The sequence below is a fragment of the Chrysemys picta genome, chromosome 15 (genome assembly GCF_011386835.1).
Source record: "Chrysemys picta bellii isolate R12L10 chromosome 15, ASM1138683v2, whole genome shotgun sequence".
Lineage (NCBI taxonomy): Eukaryota > Metazoa > Chordata > Testudines > Emydidae > Chrysemys > Chrysemys picta.
In genome coordinates, this window is record NC_088805.1 from 30,662,454 (window position 1) to 30,682,470 (window position 20,017).

Below are 20,017 nucleotides of genomic sequence, written 5' to 3' on the forward strand. Positions count from 1 at the left end.
TTTTGTCACAGGTGTCAACCAGAACAAAGTCCTGATGGTGAACAGGAATTCCTGCTTTGCTTATCACTATCTTTGCTCATAACAAAGGAACCCACTGGATGAGATCAGCACTGACATCTTCCAGCTGAAAGCTTTCTGCTGCCATAAGACTGTGATTTGAGTTCACCTGCATCATTTCAGCTCTTTGGGTTTTTTTTAAACTGAAGTTAATATTCTGGATTCCGTTATGTTGCTGTAACATTCCCATTGATGTAGATTCTAGTTACTAAATTTCATAAATCTGTTTAACCCAAACGATGAAATTCTCTAACATGCAAAAATAGCTGTCTTAACTTACTGGGTAAGTAAAGTTAAGATCTTAACCCATCCAGGAAAGACTTTGAGCAAAACCAAAAGGGGTTGAGCAGGGATCAAATGGCACTAACCAGGAGTAATGCACAAACTGCAGGCAAATGTGGCAGTATGATCTGGAACCATCTCTGCCCCCATGAGACAGCCTAGACTTCACCCTGATGCACCAGAGCCTAAGTGGGCAGAGTGAGTGTGTGCTCTGAACACATTCTCTTTACTTGACTCAACATAGTACTAGATGAGGTTGCTTAGCTGGAAACCTCATTCACCCAGCTTTCTTTCTGCCCAGTTAGTGTCTATAGTAGACAGAAGTCTGAGTCATTCTTTGTTTGGTATATTGATGGCTATACACAGTGCACTGTATGAGTACAAGGCACTGAAAATAGTAATGAAATGAAAATAAAAGATGGGAGAAAAAATTCTTTGACTTTAAATTTAATTGAGCTGAACCAATAGAATGTAAGAATGGCCAGACTGGGCCAGACCAAAGATCCATCTAGCCCAGTATCTGGTCTTCCCACAGTGGCCAATGCCAGGTGCCCCAGAGGGAATGAACAGAACAGGGAATCAGTGATCCATCTTCTGTTGCCCATTCCCAACTTCTGGCAAACAGAGGCTAGGGACACCATCCCTACCCATCCTGGCTAATAGCCATTGATGGACCTATCCTCCATGAACTTATCTGGTTCTGTTTTTAACCCTGTTATAGTCTTGGTCTTCACAACATCCTCTGGCAAGGAGTTCCACAGGTTGACTGTGTGATATGTGGGGGAAAAATACTTCCTTTTGTTTTAAACCTGCTGCCTCTTAATTTTATTTGGTGATCCCTAGCTCTTGTTATGAGAGAGTAAATAACACTTCTTTATTTACTTTCTCCACACCAGTGATGATTTTATAGACCTATCACATCCCCCCCCCTTAAGTCTTCTCTTTTCTAGGCTGAAAAGTCCCAGTCTTATTAATCTCTCCTCATACAGAAGCCGTTCCATGCCCCTAATCAATTCTGTTGCCCTTTTCTGAACCTTTTCCAATTCCAATCTTTCTGAACAAAGCACAATCTCTTGACTTAGAGTCTTCAACTGTCTCCTCTCACTGAGACAAAACTACCTTCTCTAGCTGCTTAGAAAGTGAATCAGGTAGAGCAGTGGTTTGCAGCCAGTCGTCTGCAGACCCCTGGGGGGTGGGGGACACCACAGACTAAGATTTCCAAAGGGGTCTATACCTCAATTTGAAAAATGTTTAGGGGTCCACCCATGAAAACAAGTTGAAGAACACTGTTCTAGAGGGAATGAATGCAGATGTTGATTGGCCCCTCTTCTAGCTCAGGTATGTGTGGTAGCAGCTATGGGGGGTGGGAGTATTTTTCCTCCTTCCCCAGACTCTGCAGATGTATTAAGATGGTTCTTGCTAGCTCAGTGCTCCCTATGCTGCAAAGTATGAGGCAGGTACTCCTCCTCGTGCTCCATCAAAGCAGAGAATGCCAAGATCTGCTTGGGATGGGCTGAAGCCCCAGACTGCATATCCTTGACTTTCTGCCGCTAAATCCTGCTGCTGTACTGATGAAGGGGGAAGAGTCTGGATTAAGCAGCTATTCAACTACACTCCATATCGAAAGGTAAAACAATCAACCTAGGGGGAGATTAGAATGTGATGTTTAGCTTCCCCTAAAAAAGCACTTGCTATGGGAGCCAGCCAGGTAAGACGAGGGATGGTTTTAAAAACAACAATCAATCGGGATGTAAATATGAAACATTTCTAATTTATTTTGCATATACTCAAACCAAGCTCTAGTACATACTGCATACACAACCATACATAGGAATCTAGCTTAAGCTTTTTGTGCACAGCTAGACAAAGTTGGTGATTGTACAAAGCAGACGAGCGTACTAGTGCCGTACGTTCAGTGTAACCCAGGGCATGGAGAACACTCAGTGAACCAAGCCTTAAGCAAGGTGCAGTTTTGAGCTTTGCTGCTTTACCTTAAACGACAAGATATTTCCATGAATAACTTGATCAGCGGCACTCTGCGTTGTCAGTATTACTACTTGTGTTGCATGCTGGAAACCATGACACATAGGCAAGAGCCTGAAACAGTCATGCACTTCGACTTGATCTCTCACAGCTGCTGGTTGCTAAGATATTGCTTGTTACCAACGGGGGGGTGACCTTAGTTGCATAAAAACTGCATCTCATGAAAGTGGTAGAGGCAAAGGCTTTCTATATGATCCCTTGGCCTTGATGCTGCTGCTCAAAGAACAGCTCACCCTTGAAAAGAAAATTGTACTCTTCGGATGGTATTGAAAGCCTGTAAGTTAGTGAAACTATCCCCAGCCAGCTGTTGTGTCAGGGGAGATCTATTTTAAAGCACAGTGAGGCTTGCACTAAGAGTGACTTGTCAGTGTCTGAAGTATGCAGATGAAAGCTGTGTGCTAACAGCTAAGGGGTTGGATTCAAGGCTTCCAATACACTCTAAAGGCCACCTTTCTGCTGGTCTTCAGGCCCTGGCTGGTGGCTTTAATATTCTGCAGCATAATTAAGGCTTTGTTGAAACTTCTACCCTATTTAATAAGCTTTGTACTATAGAGGATGCTTTGTTCCCTGCTGCTCCATGAGGGAGGCCCTCTGAGGTCATGGCCTTCATACAGGCAATGAGTTGTGGTCCCATCCATAACTACAGTCAGATCAGATCACACACTGCACATTATTTTCTAACAGACAAGACAATGGTACACTTGTATTGCATAACTAAGGCAATTAGAGAGCTAAACCAAGAATGTACTGAACTGCTGTCACAGTAACTCAATCCTTCCTTCTGACTAACATAGCTTTTAAAAACATAGCCTTCTCCTTTGCTTGAGCTGTGTTAATATAACTGAACAGCTCTTTACCAGGGGGAAATGCCACCTTTTAATCTGATTAAAAAGGGCTGGGGAAAGGTGGTGTTTATAGAAAGCTTTTTTTTTTTTTTTGGTTAAATTGTACCACCAAGGGGTAGAAATCTAAGCCACTGTACTTATACTAAGATCAATGTGTAACAGAGTCTTGTGTATTTCCTTCTTCTGTGGGCTCCTCACAGTAGAAATGGAAATGGTGTTAGCACTATCCATTCCTGAATGAAAAGGAAGCTACCTGTACCCTGGAAACACAGCTCACTTAGTGCAATAGCAAAGACAGGGGGAGAGATTGGACCACTTGACAGAAAATGTAGATTTCACGTCCCTCACTCCTACACAACTGACCACTCAGCCCTGTAACCGTGGTGGGTTGTGCTTTAGTAAACAAGGAAGAGCTAAAATCTCACAGTACAAAGTATTGGAAATACAGCAGTGTGCAGTTCACTAGAGTGGAGGCTTTCCACCCCCCCCCCCCCCCCCACACCAAACTAGGCTTGTAAATAACCAACCCCCCCAACTGAACAATAAAGTGGGGGTGGGGGGGACAAAACAACTTCCTTCACTGTGACAAGAGTTTTAGAAATCAAAAATCACATGTACCTATGACAGACAAGCCATCTCCTGGGCCAGTACAGACTTGAGATTAAAATGAATAGCCCAGCTTAAACACTGGACCTTGAAAGGGCTTCTCTAATATTAGACAACTGGGGAGTTATTACAGTATCTACCTACAAAACATTGATATGATTGCACTTTAAGCCCACATCTGTCAGTTACACACAGTGATAGTTCAAGCTGCTAAACTGATTGTTTGGTTTGAAACTAGCTTTATCACAGTGACCTCGTTACAGAAAACTTTACTACTAGAAAGTTAACGTTTGAGGGTCTAGAAAACAAGCACTATAGACAGACCTGTACCATGAAAATCATCTTTGGCTGACAGACCATTGCCTCTGACAAGCAGTCTCCAAGGCTTGATGGATTTAAGCTACACAAGAGTGATGTACCATTGAATAAACAAGTCAAAATATTGATTGTCCAGTAATCCCTACAAGCAGGTGTATGTATGGCTTTATACCATTCCTACAAAACATTACTTTAGAGGAGCAACATCTAGTGACACTAACCAAGATAGCAGTTGTCAGCAGAATATTAGTTTTAAAGGTATTACTAAGTGATATAATCAGGTCTATACTAATTTTACAGTATAACTATTACTTTTGTCAGACTTCCTGCTAGCTCCATTACTGGAAAACCAGAATCACCAGACAGGTGGTCCAGCTGGTCCATCATCCAAACAAGAGAGGCCAATACCATTCTGCATCAGCAGAAGCTGCAAGAAACTCTACACCAGAAGATGAGGGACAATCTGCCCCGTGTGAAGGTCTCATTCAAATCCCTGAAGCATGAGGCTTTATATTCCTTCCAAAACTTAGAACAAACTAACTCTGGCTAGTCTTATTTTTAATAGCATCCACTCCCTCTGCAGAATAGATGAACCTCCACCATCACTTCTACCTGACTCTCTACTATGCAACAAGAGACTAGGAGGTAGATAAAACACATTATTTGCAACAAAAAGCAGTCTTAGAAAGCGTAGAGGTCTATAGAGTATTCTATAGATTATAGTCATTTTCTTCCAGGCGGCCTAGAATATGCTGTGATAGAGACAGTGGAGAATAGCTGGAGATATTGACACTTAAAGGGATGTCCACCCATTTCTCCCAAGTAATCACCAGTATAACAGCACGAGAGGTAAAGCTCCTGGTATCCCTTATGGAACTCAAACTATGAGTAAATGTCTAATTAGCTCCGTATTTCGACTAGGATTACATGGTGTTAGGAGTAGCCTATGCTAGAGTTATCTCGGACAGCTGTAAAGAAAAGGCTTCCTGTAGATTCAGGAGAAAGTGGAAAAACAGTAATCTAGCATGAACCTTCAAATTACATTCTGGGTTTAAGAGGAAATGGTGACTGACTACAGTAGAAATCTTGGACGTCTTAGGTAAAATGTTATGCAAGTCTAGCTTATTCTTAGCCCTCCATTTACATAATGTATAAATATCTCCCACCCTTGAACCGCACCATAAAGAAGCTGAGGGTTCGCCACTATTCCCTAGCATACCGCTTTCACTGAACCATCACCACGAAGCTCAAGCAGGGGATGCCATAACCAGCGCACTTTAACGTGCTTCCTGAATTGTGAACTTGAGCCTGAGTAGCTGCCAGCACTAAACAACAAAAACTAGTCACTGCCAACCAGCAAGACCTAGCCCCAGAGCAGGTCTGGTTCTGAAACAGTATCACTGCCGTCTATTTCAAACCATGCAAAGCAATTCGATTCTGGAGGGAAGCCAGTGTCCATAGAACCTTATCTTCTGAAAGCGAGGCTGAAGCATTTCTATCTAAGGTGCCTTCCCCCTTAAAGGTCCAGCTAGGAGGAGAGTGGAGAAAGTGCTGAAGCAGATGAGGTTAGTTTCTTTAGCATCGCCGTGGCACAGAATAGCATTTCTCATGTACAGTAGGTTCAGGTGGGATGGCGTAAACGGGGGTCTGTAGGGAAGGTGGACAGCTCTTTGAAAATCCTAGAGAAAGTGCAGAATAAATACTAAAAGGCAGCAGGAAAGGGACACTCCTCCTCTCTAAACACAACAGCAGGAAGAGGAGTGCTGAAAATTCAGAGCCATTACACCAAATGCATTGATCTGACCCTTGATACCTTCTTTATTCCTCTAATAGCTTCATGTTATACTTCATGTTAAATACCCCAAAATATTCTAGTCTGGTATAAAATATAATTTTATAGACTTCACTGAACATAAATAAGTTGACTGGTTATCAACTGTAAATAATGGAGCAGGTCACAAGAGGGCTGTCCAGTCTGCAGCTGTCACTCCTCACTGATGAAGATGTGCCCTGTCATCTGGACGCTTAATATGAATCCTTCGCACACGTTCAATGCGCTCCCTCTCCTCATCCTCATCCAGGTGATGAGAGCGGCCCGCTGCCCCTCCTGTCGCCTCCAGAAGCGCGTTGTCGGGGCCTCGTCCATCCTGAGCCTCGTAAAGCAAAATGTTCAGTGTCTCTTCGTAAATGCGGGCTTCTGGGAACTCCACCTGGGTGCCCAAAACAGCTAGTTTAGGAGAAGCAAAATCAATCTGACTCATTCCAGGCTGGCTTAAACTTCAGCCCAGCCCTCCAGTTCTTATGTACCCTTTGGCATTTAAGAAATCCTCTCCATTATTCTTGGGTGGTGGTACTCTGCAGGAAGGGTGAAATCTTGCAAAAAAGTTACAAGCTGTTAAGAGGAACTCTTCAAGATCTATGTTTCTGTGCTCCACCGGCTGGCTTTCAGCCTCAGCTGTCCAACAGCCAGGTTCTTTCTGGGCAAGGTATGTGAACAGAATACTACTGGTTTTCATGAAGTATCTTTATACAGTTAAATATGTGAACCTTGGTGAGTGCATGAGTGGTTTAAAGATCAGAGCTTGCATTTATTTGTATTGTGATAGCATCTGGAAGTTAGTACCCTATTGTGCTAGGCAATGCACAAGATTATCCCTGCCCCACGGAACTTATACACCTCTACCCCAATACAACGCTGTCCTCGGGAGCCAAAAAATCTTACCGCCTTATAGGTGAAACCGCGTTATACCGGACTTGCTTTGATCCGCCAGAGCGCGCAGCCCCTCCCCCCCGGAGTGCTGCTTTACCGCGTTCTAGCCGAATTCATGTTATATCGGGTCGCGTTATATTGGGGTAGAGGTGTTATTAGTTTGATTGTTCTCTGCCCTCTCCTCTTTAGAAGGTATAGTGGATGATCTAGGGAGGGGAGAGCTATTAAAGGGAGGCTTCAAAACAGAAGTAAGGACATTACTCTTACAGCAGCTACCAAGTAGCATGAAAGAGTTTTATCCCTACCTTTGTCTGTTTCTTCTCAGTAGCATAGACAATGGAGGTGCAGCAGACCTCAGCAATCTTACGCCCCTGTCCATAGAAAGACCAGCAGCAAATCTCATCTCCTATCACATCCTTAATAAAGAGGACTCTCCCGTTAAACCGCAGTGACAGCTTATCAAACAGCTCGATGTTCTTCAGCATGTTGTCGTCAGAATTACTGCAAGAGAACAGGGCATCAGTCAGAGTTAATGCCATGCAGAGGAAATGTCAACAACTCTGGAGGTTCAGGCAGCTGGAGGTCTACATGTCCTGCCTCCCTTTATTTACTGTACTAGCCTTCAAGGCTGTTTAGACTTGAGCTCTAGGGCTGCTTCATCCCACTAAAAATCACTCACTGCATTAGGGGAGACTGGCCTTCAGCGGAGAAGGTGCAGAGTCAGTGCTGGGAGTAACCGCTTCAGGATCCATCCCTCAACTAACCTAGTCCAGCTACTAAAGTTTAGCATTAGCTGGATTGGGCCAGTGCTGTCATGAGTTATATACTGTCACATACGAGCACAGGAGCCCAGCCACCACGCCTGCCCAACTGAGAGCCACATAGGCACAGCCCTCGGGCTCCTGGCCAACTGCCAACTCGGTATGTAAGAACGCTGCAGGCCATGCAGAAGACAGGGCATCATCTTGCCATGGAGCCCCTGCAGGTCACAGCTGGGTATTAAAGAGAAAGCTCTTTATTGCTGCAAGTGTGCACTTAGAAATGGAAACTTCTCCCATGGAAAGCTAACCCCCAGGGACTCTACAAACTATTCAGGAAAAGTGCTTACTGCGTATGTCAACAACACACACTCAGTAAAGGGAAAAGCACATTCTCCTGGAATCTGGTTCCAGACTGTTAGTTTCCAGTTGAAACTGTACATTTAATAACTGAGAACGGAAGTTGTTTTACCTGGTGTAGGAATATTTGTTATTACTTCTGTTATACAGCAACTTTACTGCTGGCTGGAAGAAAACAAACATACAGGAAGCACAATTTACTGGCTATAGTACAGCTGCAACCTTGGTTCCAGGCACGCCCCGGTAGCAGAGAAGGGGTCATCTGAAGTGACAGTACTGTGCGTACACCCCCCGTTTGTGGAAATGACGCTGAGGCTGCTGCCTGGTGCTAGCGGGGCATCCCTGTGTCCCCAGGACAGGTACAGAACAAGCTTCCCCCACAGCGTGCCTTAACCCTGAGGGCCCGACCAGATCATAGTTGGCTCTCCATGGCCATTCCAGCCCTTTATGCCTCTGAGGAGACCCCCAATTAATGCCTGCTGTGGTGGCATTTTGTGGGGGGGAGGGATAGCAGGCAGGAGAGTGCATACCTGTCTAATAGGAACAGGAGCCACTAACATTTCATGGCAGGCAAATATCAGTCACTATTGGGCTGGTAAGACAGGTGAAAGGCTCTATAGCCCACTACTGATGCCCTAAGTCAACCTGTCCTCCCTACCAACTTTATCTGAATACATAAGGCAGAGAAGGCCCCCCACTGTAAGATGCATTTTTTTTTTAAATGTAGACCCATTTAAAGACCTAGCTGAAAAGCTGTTTAACTTCTAATTCAGATGGAATAACTAGGCTGCAGAGAGACCAAGTACCAGTTTTCAGACTCACAAGTTAACAGATGGGTTCCTGAGCATGCACAATTCTGAAAACTAGTGGACCACATTCCAAAGAGTCAGCTGTCATAAGAACGGCCAGACTGGGTCAGACCAAAGGTCCATCCAGCCCACTATCCTGCCAGGTGCCCCAGAGGGAGTGAACCTAACAGGTAATAATCAAGTGATCTCTCTCCTGCCATCCATCTCCACCCTCTGACAAACAGAGGCTAGAGACACCGTTCCTTACCCATCCTGGCTAATAGCCATTAATGGACTTAACCTCCATGAATTTATCTAGTTCTCTTTTAAACCCTGTGATAGCTCTAGCCTTCACAACTTCCTCAGGCTAGGAGTTCCACAAGTTGACTGTGCGCTGTGTGAAGAACTTCCTCTTATTTGTTTTAAGCCTGCTGCCCATTAATATCATTTGGTGGCCCCTAGTCCTTATATTATGGGAACAAATAAATAACTTTTCCTTATTCACTTTCTCCACACCACTCATGATTTTATATACCTCTATCATATCCCCCTTAGTCTCCTCTTTTCCAAGCTGAAAAGTCCAACCCTCTTTAATCTCTCCTCATATGGGACCCGTTCCAACCCCCTAATCATTTTAGTTGCCCTTCTCTGAACCTTTTCCAATGCCAGTATATCTTGTTTGAGATGAGGAGACCACATCTGTACACAGTATTCAAGATGTGGGCGTACCATGGATTTATATAAGGGCAATAAGATATTCTCCGTCTTATTCTCTATCCCTTTTTTAATGATTCCTAACATCCTGTTTGCTTTTTTGACTGACGCTGCACCCTGCATGGTAGTCTTCAGAGAACTATCCACGAGGACTCCAAGATCTCTGTCACTCTGGGTGGTGGTGAGCTCTGCCTAGCTGTAATCAGGGTGTGTGCGCAAACTTCCCCCAGGGACCAAGCACAGCCTGCTCCCTCTTACCTTATTGGATGTTGCTATAAGTTTTTGCTCTTCCTTAGAAGAAGTGATGACTGGTACTTTGCAGAATGGCTCGTATGCATCTTTGTTCTGCTGAAACAAGACAGCCCGTCAAATGCAGCAGGTGAATGGAAATCTACAGTAGGGCCTTTGAACAAAATGCAGGGGACCATCAAGCCTTCTCTCATATTGACGCCTGGGGTTAGCTACAGCGATGCAGATGGAGTGGTGACTCACCATTGTCTGAACCAAGAGGACTTGATAGAGCAGTGAGCTGACCCCATGAGACAGCTATGTTCCTTTGTGTAGGCATGCTAGGGTACAGGGGCATTACATACTTCCCCATCTTACTCCCCAGTGAGGGAAGAGGTACAAGAACAGCTGCTGAGGTGCTTTGGGGAGCCTGGGCTCCATCCCCAAGACTGCATTAATGCACCATAGGCCTGTGCCTAAGGCCCTGCCTTCTGGGGTTATGTGACTCTAGATGCCCAACTTTTTCATTTAAACTCATTTATGGAAAAATGTGATCTGAGCATAACTGATGTAATGATGCCTGCCTGAGTCTGCAGAGAGCCTGAAACAAACAATGGCTCAGAGGAGTTAACTGTCCCATGCATCTCAACAGGTTGTTAACTCAAAGACCCACTGCTTTGACAGGCCTACTCCACCCCTGCCGAAGACTTTGGGCAGGAAGAGATAAGTGCAGAAGAGCCTAAACAACCATGCAATGGCTGCTGGGGGAGAAAAGCACCTTATGCCTTTGACTACACCTCTCTGCCATCAGCACTCCACGAGGGTGTTAGGGTCCCAGAACAGGCCTGTAGAATCTTATCCTGGTGATGTGCAAGCCGGAAAGAGCCCAGCTTGACAGTGGGATCCCCAGGGTGGTTGTGGTGCTGGCAGTTTTAACAATCTTTATTTGTAAGCTAAGCAGATCTGATCTCTGACACGTACATACACCTGGAACCCCATGATGCCATGTTTAAAGTTCATTAGACACAGAGAAAAGAACTACTTGTCCAGAACAATACTTGATCTTTCCTAACCCCTTAACTATCCACATCAAGCAAAGGGGCAGGGACTCATTTCTCACTGCTTCCTGCGGACAGGACAGGACGTGGGATTAATCAGAGGAAATGCTCGGGGGGTGTAAGAAAAGCTTGGCTGATGGAACAAGCTCAAGCCACTGGGACTGGCTGGTGACCCGGTGTCTCACTAGCTCCATGCTGAAGACTGCACACCTACCTGCAGAGCTGCCTGGCACTCATCCACCAGACCCTGAACCAGGTAATACTTTGCCTCAGCCAGCAACTCTTCAATCTCTCTCCGGCTCTCAGGAAGAGGCACGGCCCCATCACGCAGGTAATTTAATATGGTCCCGAAGTGTTTGCCACAGCGGTCAATCAGAATCCAGCCTGGGAGGGAGAAAGCCGGGTACAGCTGAACAGCGGGAAGGGAAAGACTTAAGCAAAGAGTCCACCACCCTCCCTCTTCCCAACCCCAGCTGGCCAGAACGTGGTGTAAACGCTGCAGCTCTGCGCAGAGGAGCCTCACGCTGGTGCACTGAGCACATCCTGCCGAGAGGCTCCAAAATCCCCCATCTCGCTGCCTGAGTTGGCAGCTGGAACGGCAGCAGGCTGTACTTCTCCAGGGAATTCTCTGTGTGTCTGTATCTCCCCCAACGTTTCTTCAAGGGCGTGTGGTGGGAGGCGGAGGGAGGAAGCTCACTGCATCTTTCAACTCCCAAGCCACTGACTATCCGTTAGCTGAAGTGGTAGCAAAACAAAATTCCCACCATCAAATTAAACTTCTGTTTCCCTCCCTCCCCCTTTTCCTGGAATCCTGTCTGCTCTTTTGGACTTGCTAGCATACGTCAACCCTTGACTGCCCCCCAAACACACACAACCACTGGGGCAGATTTTCTAGCACTGCAGCTAAGAGACAGACAAATAGTGCAGTTGGAATCCTCGGATTTGCCCTAAGTCACTGGCAGCTGGCCCAGGTCAGCGGAGTCGGGCGGGTGGGGCTCAGAGTGTGAGGCTATAACAGTGCAGTGGAGATGTTTGGGTTTTGGCAGGGGCCCAGGCTCGGAGATCCTGCAGGGAGGGTCCCTTAGCCCAAACATCTACACAAGCAGTTTTATAGCCCCACAGTCCCGGCCTAAGTCAGCTGACCCAGGCCAGCCCCGAGCGTTTTACTGCAACGTAGACGTACCCTGCGGGACCTACAACCAGTCAAGGGCAGAGCCAGGGCCCGAAGCCAGGAGTCCTACCTGTTACAGCTGGCTCTCACATGCCTTAGAGCCCTTACTGTGCACAAACAAGAGAATGGTGAACCTAAGCAAAATCCCCATTGAGCCGGTATTTAGTGTTTGTTCTGGGACAGAACACTCCTCCCTGGCATGCAGGAAAGACTGTTGTTGTTTTAAAGAACATTTATTTTCTCCCATCCCCTGCAGGGCCCTGATGAAATGCTTTCCCCCCCGCATCCCGCACACTGGTATGAAAGGGGGCCTTGGGAGTGCCTGCCGCTCCAGATGCTTTATTTTTTAAAAACAATGGCACATTTGTGTTGAAAATAACCCTGCTGTCCCCAAGCAGCATTCATGCAAGAAGGGTGAGAAGGAAGCTAAGAGGTGAGTAAGACGTGGATACTATAGAGTTCCGCAGAATCCTTGCAAGTCCCATTTCATCTTCCTTATTCCCAACCGGCATGGAACGGGAACAGCAAATTGATTAGCAGATGGATGTTTTTAAAGTGCTTTGAAGATGTAACGCGAGTAGGCGAGCAGTACAAGTGACGCGAGATCGTCCTACACACTGTAGCATTTCCTTTACGAAACCACCTGCTAAAAGGCACGTTACTCACCAGTACTAGGTAGGGACACCAGAGAGAAAGGGAAACAAAGCTTCAGCAGAGCTTAGAATAGAATATACGGCACCCTTAATCTCAATAAGACGTTCATATTTCATCTCCACGCACCAGCAGTCCATCTCCTGAAGCAGACCAAAAGGCCCAGAAAGGCATTATGCAATGTCCAGCTCAAGTTTCCATAAACAGGCGGCCATTTTTATGGGCTTTGACTCAAGAATGCACTCAGGAAACGCTTGTGGGAAAGGACTCATATTTTAGACAAATAAGGGAAAAGTCGGGTAAAGCATGTACCACATGGCTTGAATTAATGAAATTACTACTAAAACTCTGATGACTTGGTTAATTCTCCAGCCCCTGAGTTGAATGTAGGCCTTTCCTACTCATGGCCTAATTAGCAAGAGATTCACTAGCATTCTGCTCTGCACTTTTCTAGGTTTTCCCCCTTACACTGGGGTGGCTGTGTGGTTACGACTGCAGCTTCAGAAGGAGTGGAGGAATGTACTAGGAAGATAGGCCTGATTTACAGATGCTTGTTGCAAATTGACAAAGGAATCAAACTACCGATTGTCCCAAATTACTGGGCATAGTACAACATATATAGGGGCCACAGCAGAAATGGGGACCACTGGCCACTTCAGAAGTTCCCAAGACAATGCCACTCCACTATAAGGGGGAGAGGGCACAGAAAACGCCATCCTCCCAAAACCCGAGAGCTATCACAGACCAAATGGAGCCAGTGACTTGATTTATTGGAGTTGTGTAGGGGGGATGGTATAGGGAGAATAGAGTCAATAACTCCTCAGTTCTAATCCTAGCTGTGACTCCCTCTCTGGACTTGGAAAAGTTAACTTCTGCTTTGGTTTCCCTATCCATAAACCTGTAGGAATGTTAACTTCCTAATGTCCCAGGCAGCTGTAGCAAGGATGAGAAAACGTTTTAAAGTGCAAAATGGTGCTGGGTTGCTAAACACCACATTTAACAACTCCATCACTGTGCCTTCATAGGTGCTTTTGTTCTTACTAGTCAGCCGAAATGTACTGCAAAAAGGAGAGATTTAACAAGAAAGTGAACCCCACTGCCTGGCTGCTAGAGAGCTAAGAAAGCAGGTTTCATCTGTAGTTTGCAGTCTTATAAAGCTGTATTTTAATAATCATGGTTTTACAAAATGTTTTGGGATCCACTAATCAGGCAGGAATAAATATTTCCAGGAGCCATAAATAGACACAATGGGAAACATGGGAGTTTAACTTTTGCTACACAAAGAACTGAAGTGAGGGCTCCCAAACACTGATACGAAAGCAAGCAGTACCTTCTAGCCAAGTCTTAACAAATAACATCATATCTTGGCATTAGATTACTTGGGGGTCTTCATGAGGCTCTTGTTTAAAGCAGACTAATGAAATCTGGTCTCTCTTTAAAATCTAAAAATGCATATTTTAGAACAGCTGGCGAGACTAGGAATTCATGTTGCACAGAGAATTCCGGCGGCCTTTGTGGGAGACTAGTGTCTTTCCCCAACCTCTATCCTGCTACTCCAGTAAGATGTAGATTTTGAAATATACAGATTACTTTAGCTTCCAGATTAAATCTGTAAACTTAAAAGAATCTACATGCATAGCCAGATAACTAGCCATTTCTCCTCCAGGATGAGACGATGTATATTATTTCTATTGTAAATTGGGAGAGGGGGTGTCATACTATGGTGACAGGACCCATATGATCACTTACTTAGATAGAACAGGATTCTCAGTGTGAAATGCTCCACAAGTTTAAAAACTTTACTCTGTAATTTTCTCAAAGAATCTAGTTGCTTTTCCTGAAAAACACTTCCTATTTTGTGCCACATTTTGGGTGTGACTGAAGAACACAGTATTTGAAGGCTTTCAGATAAGGGTAGTTTCCTTTAAACACCATGATGCTATTGTCCCGGTTTCCATTAACACTTCCAAGTAAAACCAGGCAGTGGAAGATAAAACGTTAGCTACTGCAGCAGGAGGATCTCATTTCAATGTGCAAGAAGTGCTAAAATCCCCCTGAAACACCAGCACAAACCAGCAAATGAGGCATTCCTACACCACGAACTGTGACAATCACAGCAAAGCAAACATGGTGTTCTAACAGGGTCAGATCCAGATGGCCTTTACCCTTAGCAGTAGGTACCTTCAACTTTCCCCTCCCTGCAGAGAGAGAATCTGTCCACACATAGAAAAGTGGATTTCCTATTTTAAGGACACATTGTAATAGCACTTGCACTGTATCCATCCAGAGCATTCTGGGTGAAGCCCCGAGACCGTGCATTAGGCAGCATTTGTTTAGTAGTGAGTGGACAGTGCAAGGGTATAGTTTTAATCACAGTTCTAACGCACTTGCTGTGTGGCCTTGGATAAATAACTCACCTATGTTACAGATGAGGAAACACAGAGAAGTTAAGGGGCTCTCCCTACTCCTAGGGATAGTGGGAGGAATAATGATTGTCTAACACTAAGCATTCTTTTGATTCAGTGCCACAGCTGAAATTCTGAAACCGCTGCAAAAGAACTAGGGTGATGAATTACGTTCAGTAGGTTGCATTCTAGTGCGGTCATTAAACGGGAAGTAAATGATGATTGAGTAGCTGGCTCGTTTCCCTCTCGATCAGCACCAAACCAATGTTCCACTGGCATTATGGGCTGTGCCGCTGGATGCACGGCATGTTAGATGAAATGTCATAGAACAGCCCTATGGTTAGTAATGATCCCATGAGACATTTTTCAAAAGCAATCATGGCCAAGTTGGATAATTATATTCTTGCTTACCTATCTACAATTCCCCCTGCATTTTCCATGCAAGAGGGACTCTGCTTCCTACCCTAAACTGTTAGGTAGTGTAGTTGTGCACTGTTAAATAGCTGTAATGTCTGACTGCAGAGATCCCTGACTTTTTTGTGGTGAGGAGACTAATCCCTTAAGAGTTTAGAATTCTGTATAGTACTTGGATACTTGCAAACGCCACTACAAAAACTGAAGCAAACTCGAATATTTCCCCAATTGTTTAGAGATGGGACTCTAGCTAAAATGGTAATACTTAAATATTGAATTGTGCTGTATTTCTCACAGGTTGGCTGCGAATCCACTTCCTGCTCTCACAAGAAAGCTGTCAGGAGGGCCTTATTTAAACCATAACTTATTTCTCCCCAGCTCTAGACACATACTAGACATACTATGGCACTGAAAACCGAGTTCAGTTGCTCCAGTTGAGGAGCAATACATAATCCATCCTCAAGACAAGTTCAAACATTCAATACACTAACAAGCTAATCAACAGAAAAGAGTTTTCAATCTCTAAGATCAGTCTACTAATGAACTATTGTAAAAGACAATGTGTGTATAAATCTGCAAACATGGGAGCGGTCAGATAATGGGCAAAATGCCAAAACACAAATAGAAAGTTGTGCCTGGAATTAAAGTCAGTGGTGCTCCCACACTGCGGGAAAGTCGATATTAAACTGGGCTAAAAGTTTTGAACAGCCCTCAGATGATGAAACTTCTTTTGCGTCTTAACACCATTAGTACATGTAAAAAGATCAAGTTTTCTCCCACCACATTCTGAATTATTCCTTTGCAGATGGACTTGACTAAAGAGATCCAGTTGTAGTTTTTTGCTTGTCTCATATATGCCCTAGTAAATTACTAACATCACAATTATTCAGATGCAAGAAATTCATAATTAGGTGTCAGTAACCTCAGTCCGGGTGGCTTCTTTACATTTCATAACTGGTTTGTTTTCTAGAATTCAACAATCTGTAACCTCACATGAAAAATGAAGTTACAGCCCCTTTCATCCAAGGATCCCCAAAGCACTTAATCCACTAAGGCTCACAACCCTCCGAAGGTAAGTTTTAGCTCTATATTACAGACAGAGAAATTAACCTTTCAGCCTCAAGGTCAAAAAGCAGGTTCTGACTCCTAAGCCTTGCGCTAACCACGTCACCCAATCCCTCTAACAAGTACTTTTCATCTCAGTGTTTCAGAAGGAAGCAAAAGTTTATTCAACTGGGTCTGATCAGAGCCTTTGACTTTACCGTAATCTAAACGAGGGGAGGGTCAAGGCTTCAGAGAAATAAGATTCAAATCTTTCCGGTTTCATGACTTTTCTCAGCTGTATAGTTTGCTAGCCATAGTAACAAAACAACAACAAATGCCTTAGAGAAGCCTGGAGCTAGAATAAGCTTGTTCACTACAATTGTCCGTTTTCTAATGTGCCGATCAATCTCGACTGAAGGGTTAGAGACTCATGGCAGGGAAAAAATAAGCGACGTGAACAGTGTCTCTTTACCTTCACTGTCGGTGAGAACCTCCATGCGGCCACTGAACATGGCCTTAAGCATGGTGTCCTGCTTGGTCAGGGTCTGCATTGTGGTGTAGTAGAGGGCGCCACCAATATTCAGTTTGACATATTTGGAGCTCGGGCTGGTCCCTTTGAAGGAGGTGGTGCGAGTCGCAGCTGCCGGCACTGCTGAGCTCACCACGCTTTCTCCTGACATCTCTTCCTGAAAACAAAGGAGGTTGCCAATTAGGCCTGCTTTTGCACTGCGTACCACACAATTTACTGCTTGCTCCCTCGGAACATTTTATGTAGGGAATACTAATCCCCTGCTGTTCTATAGCCCCAGCTGGGAAACTCACAGTGCCTCACGATATCCTGTCAGGCTTATCTCCATTTTGCAGTTGAAGGAACCTAGGTGAAATGTTTTGCCCAAGCTCACAACATGAGAGGGGCAGAGCTGGAAATAAAGCCAGGAGTTCTGGCTCCCACTCCCCTGCCCTACACCCTCCCATTGAATGAAAACTGCTTCTCCTAGGCCTGTCTCTGTAATAAAATATGGAAAACTCTAGGGAATGGTTTCAGGACTTTTTACTAGAGACCTGCCCTGTAAGTAGTTTAATGCCATGTTGGCCAGTTTCCTGCAGCTATGGCAAACAGAGCAAAGTTAAGTTAAACTGAAATCCAGAGCATTGACTATTACCATTCACGCTGACTGCTTAATGGTTTTTGTTTTAAACGTAGCAGGTTACTTCCCCTTTCTGAACTAACTTCAAGTTTACAATGGCTTTGTACCCAATGGAAGCATTTAAAGCCAACCTTTTTATCACACTAAACAGCTACTCTCAATTCACAGCACCACAGACAAAATCTTGTGCACGGAAGATTCTGGACTTTCATGCTATTTCACTATAGACAATGTCAGCTGATCTGAATTCACTATACATGGGTTTCACTGTTTAACTTTCCATAGTGGGTGTTATTTCAGTCTCAGCTCCTCTTTGCTACCTTTAAATAATTTACTTAAAGTCACAAAGAAACCCTGCATACAGTCTCCTGAGGGTTAGACAAGCCAACTAAAGAATGTAAATAAACTAAACCAGTGCAGAGTTTTTTGAACTCTGGGCAGCATTTTACAACTGTAAGTTATCTACTGTGGCTAAACTGAGTAGAAGGATGAAAAAGTGCATACATCTCTCCACCTCAAAACTCCCATGATTTAAATTCTTCTGGGAAGTGGCTTAGTTCTGGCATCATCTGGCATTTGAGTACATTCACACCCGTATAGGGAGTCAGACTGGATGATCCATGAAACTATTACGAATCTCACTGGCTGTGATTTCAGTAAGAAAAAAAATCTTCAGTAAGTGAATTTAGTGCTCCTGAAATTGAGGGTGTGTGTGCGTTTCTGACTGTAGACTTCCCATCTCCATACACTCACAGTGCTTTCAATGCATTTAGGACAGAGTGTAATCTCCTATTATTCTTGCCTTGAGATTTTCCACACACTGTTCCATTGAACTACCTCCCTTCTAACCTGTAGCATCCAGGCTGTATCATGAACCCTCCTGAGCAGAGGCAATATTGTGAGATCATTTTAAAATGTGGACTTGATAACTAAGATAAAAAGCTTCCCCACCAATTCATTCCCCACCGGTCATCTAATAAGAATCAGACTGTGAGCTCTAGAGCAGAAGGACTCACACGCTAAATGACAGCTGCTCCAGGCATCTGAACACAGTTGCGTTTTTGTATATCAAAAGACTGAAAGGGAGATAAGTTAGCCACATAATAGATATCTTGCTCTCTGACTCACTCATGACCAGGCCTCTGTCAAATCACCACTTTGTGGTTAGCCTCAGGCTCCTACAATGCACCAGGATGGGATGACTAAAGGACAGCCATCTCAGACCCATCGAGGTCCTACAGCCTTTGGGGCAAACAGTCTTCTGCACATATGGCTAGAAGCCACCTCTTAAATCAGCCATGTTCCACTGCGGTTCAGAGACCTTTAATGCAGCTGGCAATGCAGGTACATGAGCTGGCTGCATTTGGTAGGCAGAGCCTGGACAGAGGCTATCAGGCAGCTCAGAAGGGCACTAGGAGACCACTATTCAGAGCAAGGTATCTCCTTGCTACTGTTAGCAGAGGAGAGAGGCAGGACCTGCAGAGACACCCCCCCCCCCCCGCAGCTAGAGTGACAGTAACAATAGACCCAGCCCCTGTACTGCACTGCCCCCATCTGCTCCGGCCTGCAGGGGGCAGGAGCAGCACCCCACCCTGCGGGGCTGAGATAGCGACTGGCCCTAGACTACCCAGCAGCACCAGCCCTCGCCTATTCCCCGCCCAGCCCCCGGGGCCTTGGCCGCCCCCAGCCCAGGCCCAGCCCTCCCCCCCTTGTCCTCGCCCGCCCCCCACCGCAGCTCGTGCCTCGACCTCCCTCCTCAGTCCGACCCCCCCAGCACCCGACCTCCCCTCGGGCCTCACCCCCCTCAGCCCGACCTTCCCCCCAGCCCAGCCCCCGGGGCCTCGGCCGCCCCCAGCCCAGGCCATGACCTCCCCCCTTGTCCTCGCCCGCCCCCCACCGCTGCCCGTGCCTCGACCTCCCTCCTCAGCCCCCAGGGCCTCGGCCGCCCCCAGCCCAGGCCCTGACCCCCCAGGGCCTCACCCGTGCCTCGACCTCCCTCCTCAGACCGACCCCCCCCCCCCAGCCCAGCCCAGCCCAGCCCAGCCCAGCCCCCGACCTCCCCTCGGGCCTCGCCCCCCTCAGCCCCTGACCTCCCCCCTTGTCCTCGCCCCCTCCTCAGCCCGACCCCCCTTAGCCCCGCCCACAGCCCAGCGCAAGTCGCAGCCCGCCTGGGAGCCCCCTCCCGCCCCAGGTGCTGGGCTGACCCGACCCGTGTCCGATCCCTACGCGGAGACCCCTCCCGTCCCGCCACGGCCCCGGGCCCCGGCGCTCACCATGAAAAGCCCAAGCGAGTCCCCAGGCAGTTCCGCGGAGAAACCGGAAGCACCCGGGGTGGGGCGGGACACGGGAACTTCCGCCCCTCGCTCACGGTCTATTTTCCGTCCCAGGATCACCTCACTTCCGCCCCGCAGAGCGCT

The 20,017-nt window shown here is 46.1% G+C and overlaps 2 protein-coding genes across 13 annotated transcripts in view; one reads left to right on the top strand and one right to left on the bottom strand.

Moving 5' to 3' along the window:
* MYO1H (myosin IH) overlaps positions 1–294 on the top strand; it is a 52,643-nt gene extending 52,349 nt beyond the window's left edge. For all 8 annotated transcript variants that reach the window (XM_065568828.1, XM_065568827.1, XM_065568830.1 and 5 more), the window contains one exon: positions 12–294. In XM_065568828.1, coding sequence (XP_065424900.1) covers positions 12–35 — 24 coding nt within the window. In that variant the 3' untranslated portion in view covers positions 36–294. The remainder of the gene's footprint in view (positions 1–11) is intronic.
* Positions 295–2,090: 1,796 nt separating this feature from the next.
* On the bottom strand, positions 2,091–20,015 carry KCTD10 (potassium channel tetramerization domain containing 10). 5 transcript variants are annotated; one of them, XM_065568850.1, is made up of 7 exons: positions 19,874–20,015; positions 16,925–17,138; positions 10,982–11,151; positions 9,740–9,829; positions 8,092–8,144; positions 7,167–7,362; positions 2,091–6,361 (listed from the first exon to the last, which is right to left on the bottom strand). In XM_065568850.1, the coding sequence occupies exons 1-7, from the start codon at positions 19,874–19,876 to the stop codon at positions 6,143–6,145; spliced, it is 945 nt and encodes a 314-aa protein (XP_065424922.1). In that variant the 5' UTR covers positions 19,877–20,015; the 3' UTR covers positions 2,091–6,142. The 5 variants fall into 5 exon arrangements, with proteins under 5 accessions (XP_065424922.1, XP_065424920.1, XP_065424921.1 ...); XM_065568848.1 differs by having other exon boundaries at positions 9,740–9,826; positions 19,874–20,005; XM_065568849.1 differs by lacking the exon at positions 19,874–20,015 and adding an exon at positions 18,617–18,926 and having other exon boundaries at positions 9,740–9,826.
* Between the last annotated feature and the right edge of the window lie 2 nt (positions 20,016–20,017).

Bases quoted from the DNA above. Each gene is read 5' to 3' on its own strand.
- KCTD10 (XM_005298546.5), bottom strand. From the start codon at position 18,128: ATGGGAGTTTTGAGGTGGAGAGAT. The intron at 8,145-9,739 runs GTAAGAGGGAGC...GTTTTCTTCCAG, and splicing joins TTATAGCAACATCCAATAAG to CCAGCAGTAAAGTTGCTGTA. The intron at 7,363-8,091 runs GTAAAACAACTT...GTTCTCTTGCAG, and splicing joins AACAAATATTCCTACACCAG to TAATTCTGACGACAACATGC.